Below are 22,445 nucleotides of genomic sequence, written 5' to 3' on the forward strand. Positions count from 1 at the left end.
AGGAAACTGCGGCTTGTGAGCTACATGTGGCTCTTTGGCCCCTTGAATGTGGCTCTTCCACAAAATACCGACTTCTGCGCATGGGCCACAAAGTTTCAATCGCACTGTACGTGCGCGCTCGCACGTGGTATTTTGTGGAAGAGCCACACTCAAGGGGCCAAAGAGCCGCATGTGGCTTGCGAGCCGCAGTTTGCCGACCACTGGCCTAAGGAATTGGATCAAGGAATAGAAAAAAACTGCTTTTCATTAGCCGTTGGTACAATTAAAAGAAGTTTTAGCCCTAACCGATTTGGCTCAGTGGATAAAGCATCGGCCTGCGTACTCAAGGGTCCCAGGTTCGATTCCGGTCAAGGGCATGTACCTCGGCTGCGGGCACATCCCCTGTGGGGGGCATGCAGGAGGCAGCTGATTGTTTCTCGCTCATCGATGTTTCTAACTCTCTATCCCTCTCCCTTCCTCTCTGTAAAAAATCAATAAAATATATATAGTAAAAAAAATTTTAAAAAAAGTTTGAGTCAGTAATGTATAAATTCTTAAATATTTTAATAGTAATTGTCTTTAAGATTAAACCCTTAATTGACGGATTTAATAAAAAATTGATTAATTATATGCCACAAAGAAATGATTTAAAAATTCTGAGCATTTTGGGAAATATTTTCATGAAAGGCATTTACAAAATAAGAAATGAGTAAAAAATGCTGATGTGATATATACTTTATTACAGTGATATTAATGATGATTTTCATTTCCAAGTATGAAATATTTCAGGGAATATGTGAAAACTGTAAGCTGAGTACAGTGCCACGGTTAGCCTTTTTTTCTTAAGAAAAAGGCTCGTGTAAATATTTAGAAGGCTTGAAATTGTCACTAAGAAAAAGACTGAAATGCCTTACAGTGAGTTTTAGATGTACTTGATAGAGAAATCAATTAATTTAAAGCCAGCCTGGCCCGTGTGGCTCTGGTTGAGCGTCGACCTATGAACCAGGAGGTCCTGGTTTGATTCCCAGTCAGGGCACATGCCTGGGTGTGGGCTCGATCCAGGGGCATGTGCGGCATGTGGGAGGCAGCCAATCCATGATTCTCTCGCATTACTGATGTTTCTATTTCTCTCTCCCTCTTCCTTCCTCTCTGAAACCAATAAAAAATATTTAAGATTTAATATAAAGCCAGCTATTAATATGCTACTCACCTGCATGTTATTCAAGAAAAGAAATAGATCAATATACAAGAATACTTAAATTTTTATTTTCCATTGTCTTGAAGACAGTGACTAAAAAATTAAAAAGTATTTCTCTAGCCTGGCTTCTCACTTGTATCATGAAGGTGATGGCACAAACATTAAGTGTTTCATATTTTTCATGTGCTTTCTAGGCTGGGTATACACCCTATATACTTGTTATGCTTTTCCCACTACCCCAACTGAATAGTGTCATGCACCCCCCGCCTCCACCCAGTATGTAGTTTAAATCCTAAAGGAGAAAGCTGGATCACCTAGTTTTCGCCAATTTTATTCCTTTCGTTAATAAGCCAGTTCAGAAACAGCAAGTCTTCTCCATTTCACTTATCAGCTCTGACACAGAGCAGATCTGTGTGATGCCAATGTCTGTACTTCTGCACGCTGGAACAAGCAGCCCCAGGAGTGTTAAAAGGCCCTCAAAGAATCAGGAGTAGTATCACCTCTAATATAAAAGAATTAAAAACATCTAGTTCCAAATAGTCCCTGAGCACACTATTCACTCCAGCAAGAATCTCCAGAGAGGTAATGAATGAAAGGCACAGTTTCTCCAACTTGAGGACCACTGAATAGCATAGTACTAGAGCTGGTAATTAACTAGCCAGGCTAATCAAGGTTCTAATTCATGACATCCCCCTCCCACTTTTAAATCTTGTACAATGGAAAGAGTCTGGTGCTGGATGTAAACACAGTTTAGACTGCAGGAGAGGCAGCCGAAGTACAACCTTCCACAGAATATTCAGGAGTAAAGGAGAGCTTCAGGATTCCTCTTCCTCCTTTTCCAGGAACTCCGACAACGTCCCATTGTCAATAGGAATGAGTAAGTATTCCACTCCATCAGTTCCCTAAAAGACGTAAGAATACCCTGGATGTTAGTCATTTGTAAGATAAATTTGAATCCTATCGTAGTTTAAAAAATGGATTTAATATTTTATATAAATTTGGCAGTATAAAAGTTAAGGGGAAAGGGCACACAGACACACACACACACACACACATTTAAAATACACTGGGTTTTTATTTTTTATTTTTTATTTTTTTTTAAATATATTTTATTGATTTTCTACAGAGGAAAGGAGAAAGATAGAGAGTTAGAAACATCGATGAGAGAGAAACATCGATCAGCCGCCTCCTGCACATCTCCCACTGGGGATATGCCCGCAACCCAGGTACATGCCCTTGACCGGAATCGAACCCGGGACCTTTCAGTCCGCAGGCCGACGCTCTATCCACTGAGCCAAACTGGTCTCGGCGTAAAATACACTGGGTTTTTAGTTAGGCCACTTTCTAGTGGAAAAGAAGTCTAGCGGGTAAGTGGATTATTTTCTTCATCCTCTTTTATAGAATCTTATACTATTGATTTTTTTGTTCTTTAATCTCCCTTTCAACTGGATCCATTCCATTGGTTTTAAAATACATTTAGTATCTCCCATTATTAAGTAACCTCATTCTTTTCCATCTATCACCCAGCCTCGGCACCTTTTCAGAGAGTTGTCTAACAATGGTGGTCTCCATTTCCTCACTTCTCCCTCAACCCAGTCCGACCGAGCTACTGCCGCTATTATGTCACCAAAAGAGCTTTTGTTTAGATCGGTGATTTTCAACCTTTTTCATCTCTTGGCACACATAAACTACTAAAATTCTGTGACACACCCAAAAACATTTTTTTGCCAATCTTACAAAAATAGGTATAATTTTGATTCATTCACTGGATAGCTATTGTATTGGCTGTTGTCATTATTTTATTTGACATTCTAAGGGAAAAGAGATCAGTGCCCCTGACTAAATAGTCAGGTATTACATGTTTTAAACATTCTTGCGGCACACAGTGTGCCGTGACAAACCGGCTGAAAATTGCTGGCTTATACCAAGGGATTCCATATTCCTAAACCTAACCATCTGTTTAGTCCTCCTCTACTGGCCGCTCAACAGCACCTGACTGTACTTCCACACTGAACAAGCGTATTTGCAAACAATTGGCTCCAGGAGCGTTAAAAGGCCTGTTCTGCAGACCGTTCTTTTTTTCTTAAAACATGCTTTTCTTGGCTTCTGTAACATCATGTCCTGGTTTTCTTCCTCACTCTGGCTGTTTCTCTCACCTTGTAGGCTTATCTTTTATTTGGCCATTAACTGTCACACTTCTAGGCTTAGTTCCTGGCCCTCTAATCTCACTACCTTATCTCTGTACAGAGCTCAAATGGCCCACTGCCTAAATGGATCCTTGACCACCATGGAGCCTCAGTAACACAACTGGATCTCGGTCAGAGGCACCCCTGTCCTTAAGTAAACAAGCAATGCTCTTCCTGGAATATAAAGCTGTAACAGCAAAGTCTCACCTTCTTGGTTCTTATAAGCTTGTGGTCCCTAAATTCAGTTAACTGGGCCCGAAGTGTCAGATCACTATTGACAAGGAATGCCTCCCGACACTGCTGGTAAAAATCTTGAAAAGCAAGTCCTGGAGAGTTGAAAAGCAGATGTGAACATAAGTCAGCATTTCGGATAGAACCCCATATACGGATACCCACATCAAAGAGCACAGAGATAAAGTGCTGTGGCCACAGTATTGCAAAGCAGTCATTAAGTGTTGATTTAAAACCAAGGTAAGTGCCTCTGGAAGAAGCAAAACTAGAGAATACTGTGGCTTATATTTTTTAAACAAAAATAATTGGTTGAAAATAGGCAACTGTGACCAAGTGTTGCATAACCCTACAGGCAGATTTAAATAGTGTGAATAAAGTTGACTATTAAAGAGGGAACTAATGAGAGCTGAACGATTATTAAAATGTTTAACACATTATTTTTACTCAAAGGGAAAAAAATCTCCCAAGATGCCCAATGTATGAAATGTATGTAATTGGTAGACACACATCCATAATTAGCACACGAAATTTAAAAAGCAAGCGGGGTTTGCTTCTCAATAGGGTTGTGAGGATATTTGCTATGTGGCAGACACCAGGATCACAGAGCAAACCATTTATTCACTGCTGTGAAAAACTGCAGTGCTATTAGATTCCAGAAAAAGGAATTTATGGGGTGAAACAAAAGTGACACAATTTAATATAAATATTGAATACCTAGGTAAGAAGGGTTATCCTGGTTATCCAGCTGATACTTTATTAGTAGCCTGAAAATCCCCCTAGGGAGAAAAACACACAGGAGCTCAAATCCAGAATGTTAACATCAAAAGATAACAGCTAGTAGTAAAGTACATGAAGGGAATGTGGAATACTTGGCTTGTCTATGTTAGCTTCTGTTCCTTTCTCCAAGGAATATTACATACTGGCCTCATCATTGATGTTTCTATCTCTCTCCCTTCCTCTCTGAAATCAATAAAAATTAAATAAATGAAAGAGACCTGGGTTCTAGCCCTAGCTCTACTACTAACTAAGTAAGTAAATAGGTAAAAGAAACTATAGTTTTCATTCTTACCTTGCATTAGGGGTAAGGCTTCGTAAGACATGAGTTAGGGAACTAAGTGGTAGTGATCCAGACTGTTTAACAAGAAGAGAATTCTCATAGGAGGTTTCTTCAGTATAAGGACTATACGTAGTGGTTTCATACCAGAGCCAGTTATAAAGACTCTGCTTTACATGATCCCACACTAAAGCACAAAATCAAAGAAATAAAAACAATTACTAATTATTCTCATATTGTCCTGTTACTAAATTCTACTCCAGGAAAGAATGAGAAAACATTAAATAAAAAAATGAATCCTATAAACTTTTGTTTTTGCCATTTCCCCATCCAAATCAGTACCTGACAATCTCATGATCAATCAGCATTTGAACCTTCATTAGTATGTTAAATACAAGTTAAAATATATTAGTGCTACCATGGCATTCTTTTAAAAAGCTTGAATAATTTTAAAAAATATATATATTTTATTGATTTTTTACAGAGAGGAAGGGAGAGGGATAGAGAGTCAGAAACATCAATGAGAGAGAAACACCGATCAGCTGCCTCCTGCACACCCCCCACTGGGGATGTGCCTGCAACCAAGGTACATGCCCCTGACCGGAATCGAACCCGGGACCCTTGAATCCACAGGCCGACGCTCTATCCACTGAGCCAAACCGGTTAGGGCAAGCTTGAATAATTTAACATTTTGTTCAATAAGATTATCACAGTCTCTAAACTAAACTGCATAAAATAAATGTTGCAATACCTCAGAGTAGAAAAAGACCAAAATAACAGTTGAGTCTCCTCTCTTTCGAGGTTTAGGTATAACACACTTACTTTAGAACTTGAATTTTTATTTCCAATAATTATGTTCTAAGTCAGATTGAGGACACCTAGATTCTTGGCTACCTGTGTCTTTAAAAATACAACAAAAATAAAACTGTACTAAAAATTAAAAATGCTGTGACAACATTAAGAAAATTAATCTTGTAAAGACTGATATTTCAAGAAAGAAAAAGTTATATTTAACTTACTGAGAGGAGCATTGAGGTGATCAATAGATGCTATAAGATATACGTTACGTAAAGATGACAACTGTGCAATAATTTGCTGGCTTTTGTCTCCTCTCAACATTTGGCTATCCAAATTGTGGATAAGAAGGAAGAGTTCTAAAGAAGAATCTAAAAAGAAAAATAATTCAATTATTATTTGCAATGAGTATTTGTGAAATCCCCACCACATACAATATGGATTAAAGAATATATCGAAGGACAAAGTAACTATTGCTTAGGAATATACAATTTATTTGAAAATATGTCAGTCATTCATAAAATAGGCAAGACATTATTAAACTCTTTAAAAAAATAAAATTAATTGAAAATCAATAGGGAGTAGAGTAATTAGACTTAACTGGAATGGTTAGCACTTGAATCAGACCATAAAGAAAGCCATTTTAATAAGGTATAGGTAATAAGGCAAGATCCATATAGATTGGAGGTAAATCTGTGCATGATGAATTGCAAGGTTGGAGTGGAGGGGAAAGACACACAAGAAAGAAGAGAGAGAGAGTTCTTGTTAAGCATTAAGATTTAATATAGAAAAGCCTTATTATCACAACAGCCGAAGGAGATAATAAAAGAGAGGGGGAGGCTTAGGATATTATTGCTCAAAGAATCAGGAAAGTGAGAGAAGTAAAATATAAGTCAGTGAAGGAAGAATTTGGAGGATGAAGCTCTCAACACCATCCAATACTACAGATCAAGATAAAGGATGAGCCAAGGCCAATGTTTAGTAAAAAGGAAATTACAGGTGACCTTCAAGTATACAGCTTAAGTAACACAGAAGAAATTAAGAAGGAAAGAGGTAAAGAACAGAAGGCGGATGTGTCTTCAAAAACTCTAAAATCATATTGAAATAGGAAAGTAAAATAGCATGGAAGGGTAGTAGAATCAGGTAATTGTTTCCCTAGGATTTCTGGAAGAAGTCCTATACATATTTTTAAAAGCTGTTTGTAAGTCTCTCAGGAGTTGATAAGAAATGGGCATTTGGTAGTTATGATGAAGGATGAGCCCTTTAGAGAGAAAGTACATTTCTCTTGCCCTGGGGATAGAGGGACAAGAGAGACAATATAATGACAAAAATTCTGAGATGACACATTTTCAAAGACTAGGGTTCCTTGAATGCAAGAAGCCATCAGTCAAAAATTTTAAATTATACATAAATATAAATTACACAAATAACATATACTATATTTACAATTGTAATTACATATAATTATATAACAAATATACACTGAGTGGCCAGATTATTATGACCACCTGACGTTTGTAGGCAAATTAGCTATAATTTCACACTGAAGTTGCTAGAGGGCCAGACCATTAGAAATAGGGAAGCAGGTTGTTAACCACGACAGAAGTGATTTTTTTCTGAAAATATGGGTAAACAACGCGATTTAACAGCCTTTGAATGTGGGATGGATATATATATATATATATATATACACACACACACACACACACACACACACACACTGAATGGCCAGATTATTATGACCACCCCATCATACTTCGTTGGGCCACCTTGTCTTCAATACTGCGGGGATTCTTCTTGGCACTGACTTCACGAGATTTTGAAAGGTGATGCGAGGAATCTGACATCATGCCTGATGAATAGCACTGTCCAGTTCTGTGAGATTTGATGGTTGTGGAACCAGCTGCCTGATGGCTCTTTTAACTTCGTCCCACAAATGCTCAATTGGATTGAGATCTGGTGATTGTGGGGGCCACCTAAGCAAGGTAAAGCCTCCCTCATGTTCTTGAAAGCACTCCTGTACAATACGAGCACCATGGCATGGCGCATTGTCTTGTTGGAAGAAGCCATCTCCATTGGGATACGCCATCAACATGATAGGATGAACTTGATCAGCAACGATACTTAGGTATGTTGTGCTATTCATACGTTGTTCCACACGAATTAAAGGGCCCAAATCATGCCAGGAAAACATGCCCCAAACCATAACACTGTCCCCACCAGCTTGAAGGGTTGTACTCATGCATGTGGGGTGCATGCTTTCATGCTGTTTCCACCAAATTCTCACTCTGCCATCTGCATGATGCAACTGGAAACGTGATTCATCGGACCACATGACTTTTTTCCAATGCTTGGCTGTCCAATCCTTGTGTTCCTGTGCGAATGGGAGACGTTTTATCTTGGTAACTGCAGACAGCAAAGGTGTTCGAACAGGCCTTCGGCTTCCATATCCCATATGATGCAGTGTATGGCTAATTTGCCTACAAACGTCAGGTGGTCATAATCTGGCCACTCACGTTTAAATATATCCCATGTTCAAAGGCTGTTAAATCGCGTTGTTTACCCATATCTTCAGAAAAAAATCACTTCTACTGTCGTGGTAAACAACCTGCTTCCCTATTTCTAATGGTCTGGCCCTCTAGCAACTTCAGCGTGAAATTATAGCTAATTTGCCTACAAACGTCAGGTGGTCATAATAATCTGGCCACTCAGTGTATATCACATATAACATGTATTATATATACAATATGTATCTAGTACACATATGCATATATATGAAACAACTTTGGCATCTATTTTAATGAGCATAAAAACGATACCAAAATTACCCATCAAATCAAGCATAACAAATTACTCCTTCTAATTCTTAAGCAATGACTGACTGACAATTGTTAAAGCCTAAATAATTTTATTTCTAATTTTCTGAAATGCTCACATAACCAGAAAATTCACACCAAAGAATAACAAAATAAAAGATTTTCTCCATTCCATATTTTAGTTTATGAAATTACTGAAATGCAATATTTACTCAGAATAAATAAGAATTTTTAATAAAAATATTAAATATAAGAGTATCACATAAAATGTACCAATCGACTGGAGGCACTTTACAATCACCAATGAAACCTGAAAATTATTCTGAAATAAGAGGCTTTGGCTAGCCCTAACCGGTTTGGCTCAGTGGATAGAGCGTCGGCCTGGGGACCGAAGGGTCCCAGGTTCGCTTCCGGTCAGGGGCATGTACCTTGGTTGCGGGCACATCCCCAATAGGAGGTGTGCAGGAGGCAGCTGATCAATGTTTCTAACTCTCTATCCCTCTCTCTTCCTCTCTGTAAAAAATCAACAATATATATATATATATTTTTTTTTTTTTAAAAAAAGAGGCTTTGGCTTATAAAAAAATCAAAGTAGTAGGAATAATTTTTTCTTGTTAGGTAACTAGTCAAGTTCATAGAAAAAGAAAACAATTATTTTAGAGTAATCTAAATCAGCACTGAGAAAAGGAAAAATAATCCTCATTTGTGTGTATACTAATACATGAATAAGTAAGTGTATGCTTAGCTTCACCCTAAAACTAGAGCATCTACTTCATGTTACCTTCTTTAAATTTGTTTATTATCCAGTCTAGTTGATCCAGTACATTTCGGAAAGTACCCATATGATCGAGGACTTCTTCTGTTATAGAATTCAGGATCTGTATCATAGAAGTGCAAGAGGTACATAAATTATAACTTATTCTGCATAAAAGATAAATACAATTAGCAAATCAATCCTTTTTTATAAATTAAAAATGAAATTTAGATTTCCCTCCAAGTATGAAAAAAATTACTTTTTAAAAAATGCTACTGGGCCCTGGCCAGTGTTCTCAGTGGTTAGAGCATTGGCCCTCAAGGGTTCGATTCCTGGTCAAGGGCATGTACCTGGACTGCAGGTTCCATCACCAGCCTCAGTCAGGGAGACAACCAATCGATGTGTCTCTCTCAAATCAATGTTTCGCTCTCTCCTTTCTCTCTCCTTCCCCCCTCCCTTCCACTCTCTCTGAAAATCAGGTGAGGATTAGCAAAACAAGAAAGTTTCCCGGTACTTAAGTATATCTATCTTCATAAATTTTATATATATATATATTGCATAAGTTAGAGCTAAAAGGAAGAAAACATGGAATAGCAAAGATGTAAAGATAATAAGAGGGATGCAACAAACCCTACCCCCCAAAAAATACCAACAATATGAGAAACATTAGAAAACTATTGATTTATCAAAGGAAACAGAACAGAAACACTGACATTTTTAGAAAGGCATACTACATCAGTTAATATCCAGCACCCAAAAGGTTCATATTAATTTTCAAATGATGAAAAAATATGAACATTTGGAGTAGAAATTACCTATAAATTATTACAAAACTACGAAGTATTACTTATATTTTTATTAGAGTACCAAAGTGACATAAAAGCCTAATAAAAATTGAGGTCCCACATAATCCTGTCCTTCAGAGAAATATTATTAGTATTTGGTACAGTACACAAAGCTAACTTTTCTCTAAGGTTTAATACATTATCAGTTACAAAGTAGGAAATTCAAAGATGGGGATTCAAAGCTATAACCGTCTGAGTCTAAGCTCATCATCTTAATTAAGCAGGATGCAATCCTACTAGTAGGAAGTCTAAAAACAAAAACTGAATACTCCAGAATGAGAAGTAGCAACCTCATTAACGTGGAGGTACAGACTGGCAGGAGATATGATGTGGTTCCTTTTAACATTTTTGAAACTTACAGATTTCACACTGATTCCAGGAAAGAAACCATTGATGACAATATGAATGGAATCTTGCAGCATGGTGGCTCGAAATCTTTCTAGTAAATCTCTCTTAGAACCCAAACCATAAAGCACAATGTTGAACCCCAGGCTGTTAGGAAAGATAGCATTCATAAAATTAAAGTTCAGTACCTGTTATTGCCAATTTTATAATCAACCAGTTTCCTTATTTAAAGCTTATAAAAAAAATACAGAAGAACTGGGATGGCTAAATAACTATAATGATTCCCAAATTGTACAAGGTAAAAGCACAATTTTATTATTAGTACACAAAACTTAAGCGGTCCAATTTTAGTAGCTCTCTCCAGCTCATTCTACTTTCAACCTGCAGATGCTGGGGGTAGAAGGACAACATGGGAGGTGCAAGGCACTAAAACGTCTCACAGGCTGCAGCAGCCTTTTAATTGGCAGATTAAACTGCAAAGGTAAGCAGGGGCTAGGTCACAAAGGTCTTGGTAAGTCAACTGACATTAATTAGATTTTATTCCCAAGACTATGAGCATTTACTAGGAACTAGTTAGTTGGTAACTGAAAGGTTTTAAGCAGGAAAGTAACATGTTCTTTTTAGAAAGATCACACGGGCTAATGGGAGGAATAGATGAGGAGGGACAAAACTGACTTGAATTAGGTGTCAAGGAGAAAAATGTAAGGTGTCAAAAGCTATACAGGTGAAATCAATAGGATTTGGAGAGTAATTGGCATAGACAACTTTACATGAATGGGGTAGACAGGAACTGTGCTAGGCAGCAGGGGCAGGTGGGAATGATGGATTTAAAATGAGTTAAATTTTATGTATGTTGAATTATTTACAGGGACATCCACATGGAAATCTCCAATATTCAGATATCCGTATTTACTGCTAAAGATTGTGATCTGAGCTGGGTTGGGCTGAAGCTAGAGTTATGAGAGTTATTCACATACAAAAAGCAACTGAGGCCAAGAGAGTGAATGAGATGAACCAGAACACCACGCACTAGGGGTCAAGCTAAAGTTCAACTCCATGGTTGTTTATGGAGGTCAGTCAGAAACAATATTTATGTGATGCTCTGTGGCAATGCAGGATAGCCTAGAAATAAACAGAAGAGAGATAAATCCAAAGGTAGAGATTAGCAAGGTAGAAATGGCAGAAAAAAAAGAAGGGAATTCAGAGAGTAGCAAATACTCAAGTAGTTAACTATGAGGTATAGGCTGGGAAGTAAAGCAAATCAAGTTATAGAAGTTGACATACTAGAAGAAAGAAGAAGGGGGGTTGGGGAAGGAGATCAGAGTGAAGAGCTGCTTTGTACATTTATAATGACAGATCATAAAGTGTTACTGAGAGGAGCTGAGGGCCTACCAGGGAGGATAATCATTCTCTTACTAGCATAACCCTTTGACCTGTTATTGGCAAATTAAATTAAATTTAGAAAAGACAAATTTCTAGAAAACTAGAATTTCTGAGCAGAGCCATACAATAATGACAGTCCACATTTGCATCATAAAATTGAAAAAACACCTATTTTTTCAAATTTTTATATATAACTAAAAATATATATCAAGCTTGTTGCAAAAAGAAAATTAAATAAGTTAAATTACTTTGATTTTAACACAGGCTTATATAAATGTACATTATTCTTTATTTTACAAGGGTTTGCAATGATGATAGTACTTACTGTAACTGCAACATCCATTTATGAAACAATTGTTCATATTGTTGATTTAGTTGTTTAAGTTCAGCAGAAAAGGAAGGAGAAACCTTGCTCAATAAGTTACGCAGAGTTTGCTTTAAAAAAAAGGAAGAGAGGGAAGAAAATCACTTTCAAACCAGACATCAAATTAATCCAAACTAAATATATTTTCTTACAGATAGAGGTTAGGAGAGGAGACATTAATTTGGTAATGAGTGCATGAACTGAGTATATATAATATCTCAGATATGATTTAAATATCCTATCTAATAATAGACAAAGATGCAAATTGACCATGCCTTCGCTATGCCCACCACTGGCTAATCAGAGTGATATGCAAATTAACCATCAACAAAGATGGCAGCTAATTTGCATATACTGGCTGGGAGCGAAGACTGAAGACTCCATAGAACAGGGGTGGGCAAACTTTTTGACTCGAGGGCCACAATGGGTTCTTAAACTGGACCAGAGGGCCGGAACAAAAAGCATGGGTGGAGTGTTTGTGTGAACTAATATAAATTCAAAGTAAACATCATTACATAAAAGGGTATGGTCTTTTTTTTTGTTTTGTTTTATTCATTTCAAATGGGCTGGATCTGGCCCGTGGGCCGTAGTTTGCCCACGGCTGCCGCAGAAGGAAGCCAAGCAACGGAGCCGAGGTAGTGGAGACGGGCGGGAGAAAAGCGGCAGAGAAGGGTGGGGTAGGAGCGGCAGAGAAGGGAGCGAAGCCCTATTCTTGCAGGAATCTTCCTGCAACGGGCTTCTAGTTTGTTTATAATATTCTTTTGGGTACAAATATGTGATAGCAGTAAAGAATTTGCTAAGTTTTCCCCCAGAACCATTTACATGATTATAAGCAGATATTAATACCATCTCTTCCTTGGGACAGTTTGGCTTCTTTTTTTTTTTTTCCCTTTTCACTGAATTAATCGCGTGACACTGGTTAACAAAATTATAAAGGTTTCACAACCTTTGCACATTTCCACAACACATCATCTACACACTGTATTGTTTGTTCACCACCCCAAATTAAGTATTTGTCTATCACCATTTATCCCCCCTCTATCCTCCTCCAGCTTCCCCCACTCCCCTATTTGTCTTCTTGATATATGTTTTCAGCTACTTTCTGATTTGAGTCTCAATACCAATACACCAGGTCACAAAACACAAATAACCACACAGCACTATGTCATCCAGGTCACAGAGACTTACCCTATATTTTCCTCTTTTCTGTAGGTTGAAAACTCTTGTTAAAAACCCTGAACACCTTAGAAAATTGCACTAAAATCTAGCTTGCAGAGAATAATAAATCTTGATACTCTCTGAACTAATAATCACCTCTTTCTTCTTAGATTATCAACCCCACTTTCTACTGAAAGATTCTCTCTCGAATGGTTCTGTCTCCTCTCTAAGAGAGGCATCAATAGCTATGTGTTATTTCTCATAACATGAGGTGCTGGAACATAGTATATAGAACTTGTTACTGTATTGCACTGAGCAGGTTTTCCATAATATCAAGAAGCAAGATATCCTCTGCTTTTTGCAAGGTTTGTAACTGAGAGAGTCAGGTCAATTGTTTTATGAACAGTGTGAGATTTAATAAATATGTGGCTTAAATGAATAACCAAGATTAATGGTGCATGGCTATCAAATAAACCATGACTCTGATTATTATAGATCCTGAAGAAATGATAAGAGAAAAAATGTGTAATTATAGTCTGCCAACTAGAATTCTAACCCAGTGAAACATATATATATATATATATATAAAAGCCTAAACGACTATCCGACCATTCGACCGTTCACTATGATGCACACTGACCACCAGGGGGCAGATGCTCAATGCACAGGCATGGAAACATGGAACAGACTGATGAATCTCAGAGGGAAGTGGGGAGAGGGGTGGATGGGAAGAGATTAACCAAAGATCTTATATACATACAAGAGGCCTGCGGAGATCGGGCCAAAACTGTGCACTGGGCCTCCAACATCCCCTGAGGGATCCCAGATTGCAAGAGGGCACAGGCCAGGCCTAGGGATCCCACTAGTGCATGAATCCGTGCACTGGGCCTCTAGTTTAGTATATAATAAAATATGTAAGAGTTACATCACGTTAATTTGTGTTTCATTTGATCTGGATAATAATTCTGCTTATGTATACTTAACTCTTCAAATCAGCTTGCAATAAGAACAATTTAGAAGTAACATTTTTTGCAACATACCTGATCCAGTTTAGCTTTCTTTAGTTTCTGCAGTGTTCTATCAGAGGTTAAAACTTTTGAACTGCTGTGAGCTTCAAAATATTCTTCTACTAAGTCACTCTGAAAATGCAAAGTAATTTCTTAGTTTCAGATATTTGTTTTATATCAGAACCAGACTGTAATAGTAGTGTAAAATAGCATATGTGAAATTCTTTATTTGGCAGTCAGTATCTTCTATTCAAAGCAACATAGATTTTGGACCAAGCAAACTTAACTGCAGTGATAACACTGAGTAACTTTTAGGACCATAAAAGTTAAAGAAATGACTAGACTAAAGTAGTCTATTCCCCAAAATAATTCTTAAGTCTCAACATATAATTTCCACTTAAACTTTAAAAAGGGGGGGTTTACATATCAGAACCTTTGTCTTGCCTCACAGAGTCTGAGCAAATCCTTTAATATTACTGCAGTTGAAGCACTGTGAAAATGAGGAAGACATCAACAGCAAGGTAAAAAGACTTGCCACTATTATTATAGTAAGATGGAATAAAACTTGTTCTACTGATTTAGAGCAGGGCTAACCTCCATGGTGGCTATGGGATAAGAAGCCATCAAGCAGTGGGCTTCCTGACTGCTCTGAATCTTTACACAAAAATACCAGGTTAATTAGCCTTTGCTCAAGCCATGATGTCTATGGTTTTCTTCCAAGCAGCTCAGCATGGATCCATAGCCACATTACTTATTACCTACATTTACTTGAATACATCAAAAATGTTATAAAAAATAAAACTATATAAGAAGGTATACATTGAGAAATCTTGCCCCCAGTTATCCAATCTATATTTTTAATTAAAAGCTCATTTTTATACAACTGACTTGATATGTCATTTTCAGCATACATTACGGTATCTATAATAATAAAAGTGTAATATGCTAATTAGACCGGACGTCCTTCTGGACAAAGCCGGGGCTGCGAGGTAAGCCCAGGTCCCAAGTGCCTGCTGGTGGCTGGAGGGAAGCCCAGGTCCCGGGTGCCAGAGGGAAGCCGGTGCTGGCAGCCGGGGGAAGGAAGGCCTATTCTTGCACAAATTTCATGCATTGGGCCTCTAGTTATTAGATAAACAGGGATACAAACATGCCAACACAGAAAGTCCAGAAACAGATAAAGATACACGGGAATTTATGTGAAAGGCTGACAAAATATAGAGAAGTGAAGGAAAAAAGTATGCTGACTCCCCCATTTGGATCTCTTCTCTTAGGGTAGCATATCTTTGCAAAATTACACAATTTTTCTTGAAGGTTTAAGTCTCTCTCTTCACTTACTGTTTTCTCTCTTTTCATTTTCTTAGAAGGTGTTTCTTTGTAAACAGGAGCTGAAACTACTCTATTCTGAGCTTGAGTCTTCGGGCTCAGTATGACTTTATTAGTGTCCTCTTCAAATTCTTGTGCAACCTCTTCATCGTCCTCTGAGTTGGAAGCAGAATATTCACTTTCGCTGTCAGAATGAGACCTTGGGGCTGTGGGGGTAAAAAGCAATTGGGAAAATTTGACAGTTTGACAAGAGGTATGGGGTAACAGGAAGAATGTGGGCTTTGAAGTAAGAGAATCTGACTTCTGGTTTTGCCATTACTTGCTGGTGATTTCACCAGAACTAGTTATATTAAGTTTTTGGACCAGTTTCCTCAATTATCAAATGAGACTAACAGTGCCTAATTTAATAGAGCATTGTGAAGATTACAGTGAAATGTATGTAAAGCAAATAACAATGCCTGACACAGAATCAGTGGCAGAAACTGTCAGTCATACCTACTACCAGTTTAGCTCAGTGAAGGGTCCCGGGTTCGATTCCGGTCAAGGGCATGCACCTTGGTTGCGGGCACATCCCCAGTAGGGGTTGTGCAGGAGGCAGCTGATCAATGTTTCTCTCTCATCGATGTTTCTAACTCTCTATCCCTCTCCCTTCCTCTCTGTAAAAAAAAAAAAAAAAATCAATAAAATATATTAAAAAAAAAAAAAAAAAACTCAGTGGAAAATAAAATACAGCCCTAGACAGTTTGGTTCAGTGGATAGTGCATCAGCCCGTGGACTGAAGGGTCCTGGGTTTGATTCTGGTGAAGGGCACATGCTGCGTTGCAGGCTCGATCCCCACTAGGGGGCATGCAGGAGGCAGCGGACCAATGATTCACATCATTGATGTTTCTATCTCTCCCTCTCCCTTCCTCTAAGAAATCAATAAAAATATATATTTAAAAAAAAGGAATACATACCTATTAATCTTTTCCTTAGAACACGAGTTGCTGTTGACAGAAATTCACTTTTATCATTGTTCTGTTTAAAAATAAAGAAACAATATAGTTTAAATAGTCAAATAATAATGATGAAATGGGAATTAATGATGGATCTGAGTGAAAGAGGCTAGAAAATAAAAATATTTTGCTTTCAATAGACTAATTAAAACTAGATGAACCTAGTTCCTAGAACTAGAAGACAATGACAAATGAATTTGTTGCGGGGGGGGCGGGGGGGGAGACACAACAAAAATGATACAATTCCAAGATTCCTAGAGTGATTCTAGCAGTGTATTCTAGATATCTGTAAAGTATGTATGTACTTTTTTATTGTTATATAAAGAAAAAACATAAGTATATCAGCCTTTTGAAATATTTTTCAGATTAGCAGAATTTTTTTTTGTTAAAAGGTATTTATGTCCATTGATGATGAGTAAACAAGGAAATAGGCATTCCTATGCATATAGCAATGGGACTTTTATTATTTTTATAGTATTTTTAAATTTTATTTACTTTATTTTTTGGATGTGAGGGCGATCTGGCTGCGACATGTGTCACCCCACTGATCGCCAGGGTTGATTCGGCTGATCTGGCTGGCTAGGCGGGTGTCCCCCCCCTCCCTCACCGATCCATGTGCATCCCTCCTGAAGCTGCGCGCTCAGTCGAAGAGGACGACCTCACTCCCCCCCCCCCCCAGGAGAGGACTGGTCTTCGGTCAAGGGTATATGAGTAGCTGCGCTCCCCTGCTAGAACCTCCAAACAAGCTCTCAAGGAAAGAAGCACTATTAAAGATAAAGGAGACTCTGACATGTCTAATCCCACACCTAGACTGCCTAAATAGGACATTTCTGCATAAGCCATAACCATGGCCCTGAATACTCACATTCTTATAAAGGGCATGAATTTAGCCTATATACAGTCTAGTGCAGGGGTGGGCAAACTTTTTGACTCGAGGGCCACAATGGGTTCTTAAACTGGACCGGAGGGCCGGAACAAAAGCATGGATGGAGTGTTTGTGTAAACTAATATAAATTCAAAGTAAACATCATTACATAAAAGGGTACGGTCTTTTTTTTCAATAGTTTTATTCATTTCAAACGGGCCGGATCCGGCCCGCGGGCCGTAGTTTGCTCACGGCTGGTCTAGGATGTCCAAATCAAAAACCACCCAGACCTGGACACACTCACCACTCACTCATTATCATGGATTCGCCTTGCCCATCTGGGCTTGCCCACATCCAGCCACGGCCACTTAACAAGGCATAATGAAAAAACAAAAGCACAAAATCATAGAGGAGAGCATAAAAATTCTCAAATCCTTTCCGCTAACCTGGAATGTAGTTTCCAAATGTAAATCCTAAAAAGGTAGACTAATGGACTTCATGGATCTTGGGTCCAATCCCCCAAGAAACAACAGAATATTATCTATAAAAGCAAAGCAAAACCAAACCATGAAAGTTCCAGGCCAGCCCTAACCGGTTTGGCTCAGTGGATAGAACGTCCGCCTGCGGACTGAAGAGTCCCAGGTTCGATTCCGGTCAAGGGCATGTACCTTGGTTGCAGGCACATCCCCAGTAGGAGATGTGCAGGAGGCAGCTGATCGATGTTTCTCATCGATGTTTCTAGCTCTCTATCCTTCTCCCTTCCTCTCTGTAAAAAATCAATTAAAAAATATATTAAAAAAAAAAAAAGTTCCAGGCCAGGTCTACTAAGTTGAAAATACCAGGGATAATTCTAACACAGAAAAGGCATGCTGTAGGGTCCAAAAGACCTGGCTTCATTCCCCAACTTTCCTCCTTATCTAAGTGAACTCAGACAAGTCACTTCACCTCTCTGAACCTCGGATTCTTCATTTATAAGTTAGGTATTTAATTGGCAAATACCTGTCAATCATAAAGCACTATACAAATCAAGAGACGAAAGCTCTATTTTTCAACTTGTTTTACTTTGTAACACTAAGGTTTTTGCTAGTTTTTTAGTCAATTGCTTACCTTCAATTGAACTTCATCTGAAGTCAAATGCCCTAAAGAATGAAACAAAAAGCCATTACTTACTATAAATACTTCACTTTTCATCACAGTCTAGCAAGCTTCATTAAAAGCAAAGTTGCAGTTTCTACCCAGAAGCCATCACATATTACTGAATTCTCAATTAATTGCATCTCCACTAGAGGCTGAATTATTGTTATTAATTACGTGATCACTGTGATTAGTGACAGCTGTGTCCTGAACTTCTATAGCATTCATATAGCAAGAAAAAAATGGAGCCCTTTTCATTATTCATTATTTTAAAAGGACACAGTTCAACCTAGTTCAAATGGGTCACTCAAAAACAACTGCTGCACAATTCTCCAAATTATAAGTGTTATTTCAAATAATATTTGCCAAAGCAAATCTTCTGCGAACAATTGTCTACCTCAAGCAAATGACAACAGCATTTTTTTTTTTTAACAACAGGATTTTACAACTGTTTCTAGTTGGCCCTATCAATCTGCACAACTTCAACCAGCACAGATCTTTATTGATAGCTAAACATGGGTATACTAAGGCACACAGGTTGTTGAATGAATTTCCAGAATAGAAAAATAAAATACGTAAATACGTACTCATGACAAGGAAAAAAAAAAGTAAGTACTATAACTTGAAGCAACTAAGAAAACCCTCTTCAAATAACAGGTAAAATCTTACCCTTGCTACACTGAGGAATGTTTGTCATAATTTCAGGATCATTCTTCAAACTGAATGACACATTTTTTCTTGGAGTTTTTGCTAGTTCTGAAGCTATAAACAGAACAAAGATATAAAAACCTTTTAACAGACAATAGATGTAGAGGGGAAATAGCTTTATTTCACTTATATAAAGTCTTTAAAAAAAAAAAAAAAAAAAGAAGCCTGCCTGCTACTATTACCTTCGGCTTAAAAAAAAGGGAGGGGGGGCCTTGAATTTTGTAAATTAAAGCCACTTTACTGACTCAAACTCCTTCTAACCTATTCCACACAGTTTTATGCCCCAATCTTGAAACTGACCCAAGATACTCATGAGAGTCCCCACAAATGCACTGGCTTCTTCATTTTCTTACCCTCCTTGGTTCTCTGTATCACTCATTAGAGATTTTCAATCTTTCTCTGAAGTTACTCTTTTATTTGGGTTCAATAACATTCTCCTGGTCCCTGGCTACTTTTTTTCACTGTCCTCGTCCTCCCCAACAGCCTACCTGTAAGTTTGCCTGAGGCTCAGGCGTTGGCCTTCTCTTTGTGCCTGAACAATATGCCATTTTTGGATAAAAGACTGATCCACAGGATAGGGGAAAAACTTCACAACAAAAAGCCACATACAAAGTAACTTAGCTGACTGGGATCATTTTGGTTTTACATTGAAACAAAATTATTCTATCTGCTTTTAAATAATTATTAACCTAAAAACGGATCAAGGGGGGAAAAAGGAAGCGTTCAAAAGGAAAAAGAATGAGTTCCCCATGTATGGTTACTTACTCTAATAACAAAAAAAATAGGGCATATATGCATGTCTTTTTATTTTAATTTTCCTAACAATTTATTTGCATTGTACTTTACACACCTGGTCTGCAACATATTGGAAATTTTAAAGTAAAATTCCTCTTTGTCTAATGATAGCTTCTCATCAGGTTATTTATTATCTGATCCTATGTAACCAATCTATTTTCCATTTCTCTAAAGTCATCTTTCTGCAAGTTGGTTGAACTCCCCCACATCCTTTCTACTTGGCTCTTTTGTTTGCATTTATCTACTCGTCCTGGACAGGTTTTCTGTATTTTACAAAGCCTTCCACTTAAGCAATATACGTTGGTGCTTTATGATAGATTATAAACCCTCTTATACAATCACTAGAGGCCCAGTGCACGAATTCATGCATGGGTGGGGTCCCTCGGCCTGGCCGGCCAGGGGGAGGGACCGCGGGAGTTAGGCTGGCAGCGGGAGGTTGGCTGTGGGAGCGCACTGACCACCAGGGGGAAGCTCCTGCATTGAGCGTCTGTCCCCTGGTGGTCAGTGCACATCATAGTGACTGGTCACAGTCACTTAGGCTTTTATATATATAGGATACATTTTACCAGGAAAACCTCATTATAATGAACTAATTTTCAGGCAAGGGGTGTCAGTTAAAGCCGAAAATCCGTTATACAATAAATAAAGGAGGTTTTCCAAATGTGCATGTTAAAAAATTGACAAATTGGTTAGTTCACCTGTTTTTACTTATGTAGACACATATGTATAATTAAAATTAAGTACATATGAAGTTTAATATCACAGAAAAGTTTTCTATGTATATTACTACAATTTTAAATTTATATTGAATAGGTCTATTAAATGCATGTGTGATTCACCAGTCGCTGCAAATAAACAAGTATACACGGCTGGGGCTGTTTAATGCATGTGGGAACATCTGCAGCACCGTTAAAACTGCTGCAGAAAGTAATGTCTGGGACAACAGAATCAATGACTGCAGCAGTGTGATCACGTGCAAATCATTTGCTGAACACTGTTTATGAACAGTGATTCTTGGATTTCAATATGTAGATTATAGTTGTAGATGTATAGTATTTATTTATGTCAGCAAAATTACTACAGTGTTTTCTCCAACATATGACCTATTCGCTAAAATTTGTTAAAAATAACAGTGAAATAATAACAAAAAATATACCCTGTTCATTATAAGCAAATCTTGGTTAAAAGCATTTTAAAACTAACAGGGTGTTAATTTTCATATATGAGATATAGACTGGAAATTTTGTTCATTAAATCTGAAGTCTGTTAAATTGAGGTCCGCAAAATCAAGGGTTTACTGTCTTCCTAGAATTTCAGAGGCTTATGGACCACCTTAATTTTCAAAGTGCTTTCACATGTTATTTTCTTTGACAGTTTAATTTTAATGTTTTATTCTCTGAAAATCAGTAATTCATGTGTAACTGGTATAAATGGTAACCTGGGTAAAAAAAAGTTAGAAGAGCACATTCCCAACACTTTTATATACATAGTTTTCTATATATAGTGTAAAACCCTTATGTAACAAATTCAGAATATGCCTCACTTAATGAACAAAACCTTGTTAAGAACCTATGCTAGAGGTTGTGGGAAGAAAAGGAAGACAGGGTTCCTACTATTAGAAGCTTATAATCTAGCTGAGAACAGAAGACATCTGAACACATAAAAACAAAAACTAATAACTTTAAGTATGCTCAATAACATACAATGACATCCCTCATCATGCCTTTAGGGAATGCAATGGGGAATGTGGTTAAACACACCTTTTTAGAAAAGGTGAATAGTGATTACAAAAATCAACATACCTAATTTAGCCATCTTTTCAGGGTGTTTCCTATTCTGAAAAGAATAAACTTTATTCCCACCAACGGTAGCAGAGCCATTTTTCAAAGATTCTGAAAGAAAATACAACATGTATTTAGAAAAAATTGTATTTAATTAACAGAAAAAAAGGACAAAGTTTTAACTAAAAACTTAAATTTGTACCCATCACTACCTTACATAAAGGTTTAATAATATACATAAAATATTTTAAAATAAAAAAAATACACAACAGACTATGATACTGTTTTTACAAATTTTATTTTTTTTAACTTTACTTTTTTATTTTTATTGATTTCAGAGAGTAAGGGAGAGAGACAGAGAGATAGAAACATCAATGATGAGAGAGAATCATTGGTTGACTGCCTCCTGCACGCACCCTACTGGGGGCCAACCCTGCAACTTGGGCCCTGCCTGACTGGGAATCCAAGTGTGACCTCCTGGTTCATAGGTCGACACTCAACCACTGAGCCAGGCTCCATTGATTTTTAGAGAGAGTGGAAAGGAGGGAGGAAGAGAGAGAAACATGGATGAGAGAGAGACACATGATTGGCTGCCTCCTGCACGCACCTTGCAAACCAAGTATGTGCCCTTAAGTAGGAATCGAACCCATGATCTTTCAATCCCTGGTTGGGGCATGTGTGAGAAGCAACTGACTGATGTTTCTCTTTCTCTCTCTCACTCCCTTCCCC

General features: G+C 37.7%; 1 protein-coding gene across 2 annotated transcripts in view; it reads right to left on the minus strand.

The window, feature by feature from the left end:
- ORC2 (origin recognition complex subunit 2) overlaps positions 1-22,445 on the minus strand; it is a 29,703-nt gene that overhangs the window by 920 nt on the left and 6,338 nt on the right. The window contains exons 5-18 of one of the 2 annotated variants that reach the window (XM_081096142.1): positions 21,738-21,827; positions 19,102-19,194; positions 18,406-18,437; positions 16,395-16,455; positions 15,451-15,644; positions 14,149-14,247; positions 11,912-12,021; positions 10,218-10,350; positions 9,041-9,137; positions 5,668-5,814; positions 4,664-4,835; positions 4,309-4,370; positions 3,571-3,689; positions 1,960-2,079 (exon numbers count right to left, since the gene is read on the minus strand). In XM_081096142.1, the coding sequence (XP_080952268.1) occupies positions 1,993-2,079; positions 3,571-3,689; positions 4,309-4,370; positions 4,664-4,835; positions 5,668-5,814; positions 9,041-9,137; positions 10,218-10,350; positions 11,912-12,021; positions 14,149-14,247; positions 15,451-15,644; positions 16,395-16,455; positions 18,406-18,437; positions 19,102-19,194; positions 21,738-21,827 (1,496 nt within the window). In that variant the 3' untranslated portion in view covers positions 1,960-1,992. Of the gene's footprint in view, positions 1-1,490; positions 2,080-3,570; positions 3,690-4,308; positions 4,371-4,663; positions 4,836-5,667; positions 5,815-9,040; positions 9,138-10,217; positions 10,351-11,911; positions 12,022-14,148; positions 14,248-15,450; positions 15,645-16,394; positions 16,456-18,405; positions 18,438-19,101; positions 19,195-21,737; positions 21,828-22,445 lie in introns of those variants that run through there. The other variant, XM_081096141.1, reaches the window with a different exon arrangement.

This window comes from Myotis nattereri (assembly GCF_964212035.1).
Source record: "Myotis nattereri genome assembly, chromosome: 7".
NCBI classification, from domain to species: domain Eukaryota; kingdom Metazoa; phylum Chordata; class Mammalia; order Chiroptera; family Vespertilionidae; genus Myotis; species Myotis nattereri.